Below are 4,867 nucleotides of genomic sequence, written 5' to 3' on the forward strand. Positions count from 1 at the left end.
AACGGATCGAAGGCCGCGAGCGCCCCTGGGTCGCAGGTGAGGCCGGGCTCGGCCGCCTGCCTGGGGCAGAGCGCACGCTGGGCTGCGGCCCGGATCCCACGACCCCGGCCCTACCTTTCTCCGCGCCGTTCGGCTGCGTGGGGGAGGCCACGGGGTTCCGAGAGCGCGCGAAGGCGCTCATGAGCGGCAACGCGCCGGGCCGGTGGTTCCGAGGCCTGCGGGAGGGAGGCAGGCGGGGGGTCACGGGGCGCCCTGTCCAGGCGCCCTGGCGCTCACTGTCACCTTGGAGGACACTCACCAGTCCTCCGGGTCGCAGTCTCGGAAGCCTTTGGCGAAAGGGTTGCTGGCGATCTTGAGCTGCGTGATCTGCAGAGAAGCCTGCTCTGAGCAAGCGGCTCAGAGCCCCTGCGCTGGGGGCCATAGGACCTCCGCAGAAGGGAGGGGATTGTTAGGCGGGGCTCCCCAGGAAGGGCCCCTCTACTCTCCGCGGACAGAAATCGGCTGACAGCTGCCCCCTCCCCCACGGAGGTTGTGCCTTTTTCCTGCAGCGGGGTATTAGCGGTGCCTCCTTTCTCGTCAAGGAACCCTTTGCCGGCCCCAAGTGATTGGGATGAAGACTCTGCGCCCCTGGCTGGGATGGGAATGCGGTCACCTCCACCCCCACCCCTCAGTGGAAGAGAGCAGAGGGGCACCCTAGGAAACTCTGTAAACCTCGGATCAGGCCCCTGCCGGGGAGTTTCCGGAATAGTTTGGAAAACAAACTTTCAGGCTGCAGTGACAGTTATTGCTTGAGAGGTCAACCTGATAGGAGGCCTGGCTGTCCTACAGCAGAGAGGAGGGGGCTGCTTAAGGCCCTTGGGGGTGGGGTCCCCAAGCTTGCAGGTCCAAACTTTGTTACGCAAGCAAGGACTGAAAATTGCACCCCTTCCCAGCAGTGTTGAAGGTGCCGGGCACCAGGGCCTCACCCGGTGGTTCTGGTAGGCAGTGACTGCAGTGAAGCGTGTCTCCTCGAACACGAAGGTTTTGAAGTTCTCCTCAGCGTATTTCTCGCTGTCTTTTCGCGGGTCCACATAGACCACATGGAAGCGGGGCTGGTATCTGTGCATGGAGTTGAGAATAATCTGGAAGACAAGATGGTGAAGTGGGAGCTAGGAAATGGGCCAAGCAGCGAACATCCCAGAGAACTCGGGCAAAATCCTTAACTCTCTAAATAAGGCCTGGCCACAGGGCCTAAGCGGAGGCTGAGACTGATTGGGGGCAAACAGGAAAGATGCTCTGAGTGACAAAAGATCAGGACTTAGTTTCTTTTTCCTTAGGTCCATGAGAATTATTTCAACCCCCATCACTGACCTGGATTCCACAAAGCCTCCTGCCCCTACCCCCACACATGGCCCCATCATCCTTTCCGCTTAAAAATCTCCAGCAAAAGAGGAGGAGTGGGAGTGAGGGAAGCAGGCGACCCCTCTCCTAGGCCCGAGGCCCACCAGGTCCTATGAGCCCCTGACCCCTGATCAGAGGGGCCTGCTCTCCGTAGCCTGTCCGTCACCCACACCCTGAGCTGCCCATGCTCTGCCCATGGCTCCAGAGGGCCTGCACGGGGGAGGGGGGTCGCTCACGTGGCCGTTGTCATCCAGCAGGTTGTTGGTCAGCTTGAGCTTATCGAAGGACACAATTTGCTTCATCCACTGTGCACCCTTGGCAGGTGAGTCAGGGTGGTAGTGTACTCGGCCTGGAGTGGCAGGGTCCGCCTTCCCGGCCACCAGCCAGGAGGAGCTGTGGAAGGCATACCTGGGGAGGCACCAGAGCATGGGGTCATGCCATGTGATAGTTTGCTGAGTGAACCCCAAAAGTGCCTCTGATGAGTCTTCCCCATGGGTGAAATCGAGGTTTCTGTTGCCACACCCGCTGGGAGCTTTTCAGAGAAGCGTTGTGGAGAAAACATAAAACTCCTTCCTCTCCCAGTACACAAGACAGCAGGAAGCCAGGCACAGAGAAGGGAGGCTGGGCTCTCAGAGCCACATTTCGTGGTATGCGGGTCTGCCTGTTCTGGGCCTCCCTGCTGGCTTCCAGTGTCGCTGGCTTGGCAGGAGCCTGGATTTGGCTGAGCAAGTAGCCTTGGGCACAGGGTGGACCAGTTCTCTTTATTAATTGCTGTTAATTGTCCAGGCATTTAAGGCCCGCCTTGCATAATCTCTCCCAGCCACCCCACCTTTCCTGCCCAGCTTTGGGGCCCAGCATTCCCTGGGTATGGGGGAAGGGGACAAGGTACCCACACTCACCTCGGGGGAAGAGACAGAAAGAAAGGTAGGAAGCAGGGCAAGGGGGCTGTGTACAGGGCCTGGCTTCCTCAGGCCAAGCCAGCCCAAGAGTTCTAGGAGCTTCCTTGGGCCCACAGCTGGTGTATGGGGGGTGAGGGCGAGGAGCAGCCTGTGTGACCTCTTGAGGGGAGTTCCTGAGAACCTCTGGGGGGTGGCATGTGTGGGTCTGGGGTCTGGCAGAGTGGGGAGGGATCAGGTCATGCAGGGTTAGGTGGGGCAGCCAGCACAGGTGCCTGGGATCACCTGGTCACTAATGCTGTGGGCTGCAGCCTAGTCATCACCAGACAGGGACCCATGGCTTCCCAGGGCACCCTCCCAGGTCCTGTGGGGTGCTCACCGGTAGCGCTTGTCGTCTACTGGCACGAAGTCCATGAGGAGCATGTAGTCAGCCATGGGGTCCATGCCAAAGAGCTTCACTTGGAAGGTGGGGAACATGCGCCTGGGGGCGGCGGGGTGGCAGGTCACCTCAGGTGGAGAAGGGCAGGGCCAGCCCACCTTGACCAGCTCAGGGAAGGGTGGCCTCCCTGCCGGCTGCTGCATTTGGTGACCTGGCCTCTCCATTTCATCTCCCTTCACTCAGCTGCTCTAACTCGACTAGGCCGCTGCCTAGCTGAGGGCAAGATGGGCAGCAGGGAAGTCTCCTGCCCCTTTTTGAAACACAGAAACGGCTAATTCAGCGGTAGAGCTGAACCTCCATGCCCCAACCTCAGCCCATAGCTTCTTCTGCCACCTTTGCTTTCGTGGACTGAGCCTAGCAATTGCCAATTTCTGCCGTTTCGCTCTTTCAGAGCTAGCCTCAGCAGGCAACACCGGAGCGACAGAGCTCGATCCCAGCAGTTCTCAGCCCTCGGCTGAACTCCCGATCTAAGCTCCCGGCTCGAACAAAGTGAAACCGGCGGGGTAGTCTCTGTGATTCTGAGAAGTCCCCGTTTGCCCTTTTGACTAGGTCTGCAGCTGCTCCCCAATTCCTCAGCAAGACCAAGGCCTTGGAGCCCACAGCCCCAACTATGCCCCGACTCTGAGCCCCTGCCTTCTGCCCAGTGGTGGAGTCTCCCTACCTTCCTTGGGGACAAACACAAGTTCCTACTCCCCTCAGCATAACCCCAACACACAGCTACTCAAGGTGGACTTGGCTTGTGTCCTCGTGGTCCCTAGTTCTCCCTCCCTTGGACTGCAACTTGATGACCAGATCCGGCTCTTAAAAGGGCATTATGCCTCTGGGCCCTGGAGGACAGCACCAGGCCTAGCCCTCCAGCCCTTCTTATGGCTTCTCCTCACAGGCAACTCCCTTCAGGCAGGGGGCAGAAAACAGATGCCATGAAGCTGGCCCTCCTGGACAGGACTGCCACCCCCACTGCCTCTGCAGGCAGAAGGGTGCTGCAGAATGCTGGCTCCAGCGGTAAAGCCTGGCGACCGTCAAGGCCCTTGCCGGGCTGGCCTGGACGGGAGGCCAGCACACAGTCCTGGGGAGTGGGGTGAAGGGGGGCCTGTGTGCCCAGGACAGCAAGGAGAGCCTGGGAAAGAACCATGGAGCTGGAGCTGAGCACGGGCCCCAGGTTCCCCCAGGGAGGACCGCCTCAGCAAGAAAACAGAAACCAGGAGAAGGCTCTGCAAACAGGCCCTAAACTCCTCTTGGCCAGGCGGACACGGAGCTGGTGTCTCCGTGTGTACATTAGACACAGCCCGGCACCCGCCTTTGTCTGCTGGTCAAATCCGTTGCATCGAAAAACTTGTTCCCCTTCTCCCTGCGCCCTTACAACAAATACAGGCCAATTGGAAAGCGGCGGGCCCCATCGGCATAGCCAGGCCCCACAATCATCCGAAATTTAGGCCTGAGAAAACTGGGTGCAACTTCCGCGGAACAGCATAGTGTTTTCACGAGTCTTAATTCTCTCCTAAAAATTTCCAGACAAGTGCCCAGCTGCCCCTTCTTTATCTAGTCCCGATAGACTGAACTGCGGAACCAAAGACCGAGTTCCCTTTGAGGTGGGATCCACTGGGAGCCGGCTGGTGGCGCGGCCCCTTGCAGACGGCTGCCTTCCCCCCATCCCGGTGTGCTGCGAGCCGGCCCCTGTTTCCGGCGGCGCCGTGTCCTGGGGCTGCGGGTCGGGCAGCAGGTCCGCGGGGCTTCTCTCTGCCGCCTTCCCAGCTTCCCGCGCCGTCCCCTCCCGCCTGGCACGCTAGGCGGCTGTCGCTGGAGCCGGGACGCGGAGAGCGTAGGAGCCGGCCCGCGCCGAGAGGGGCCCGCAGGTGGCCGGGCCGCGCCCCGCACCCCGCTTCTCGGTCCCGCTCGCGTGGATCGGGCCAAGGCGCGCTGTTGAAGACCAGCGCCACGTGGGGGAGGGTCGCAGCGGGGAGAGGGGCGCCCTGACCTGCCGGCCTTGGTGACGATCATCTCGGTGCCCAGCTGATTGAACTCGTCCCATAGCGCCTTCATCTCCAGCTGCACGCTCACGCTGGCCACCTTTGCGTTCTTCTTCACCGGCGCCTTGGCGGCGGCCGCGCAGCTGGCCCCGGGGCCCTCGGGCTCGGCGGCAGCGCTGGTGGCG

General features: G+C 61.1%; 1 protein-coding gene across 1 annotated transcript in view; it reads right to left on the reverse strand.

Moving 5' to 3' along the window:
- Nucleotides 1-4,867, reverse strand: part of TBX1 (T-box 1) — a 10,728-nt gene that overhangs the window by 4,077 nt on the left and 1,784 nt on the right. The window contains exons 2-7 of the mRNA XM_023534722.1: nucleotides 4,691-4,865; nucleotides 2,656-2,757; nucleotides 1,617-1,788; nucleotides 966-1,121; nucleotides 299-366; nucleotides 77-215 (exon numbers count right to left, since the gene is read on the reverse strand). Of these exons, the coding sequence (XP_023390490.1) occupies nucleotides 77-215; nucleotides 299-366; nucleotides 966-1,121; nucleotides 1,617-1,788; nucleotides 2,656-2,757; nucleotides 4,691-4,865 (812 nt within the window). The remainder of the gene's footprint in view (nucleotides 1-76; nucleotides 216-298; nucleotides 367-965; nucleotides 1,122-1,616; nucleotides 1,789-2,655; nucleotides 2,758-4,690; nucleotides 4,866-4,867) is intronic.

This window comes from Pteropus vampyrus, unplaced genomic scaffold (genome assembly GCF_000151845.1).
Source record: "Pteropus vampyrus isolate Shadow unplaced genomic scaffold, Pvam_2.0 Scaffold130, whole genome shotgun sequence".
In the NCBI taxonomy this organism is placed as follows: domain Eukaryota; kingdom Metazoa; phylum Chordata; class Mammalia; order Chiroptera; family Pteropodidae; genus Pteropus; species Pteropus vampyrus.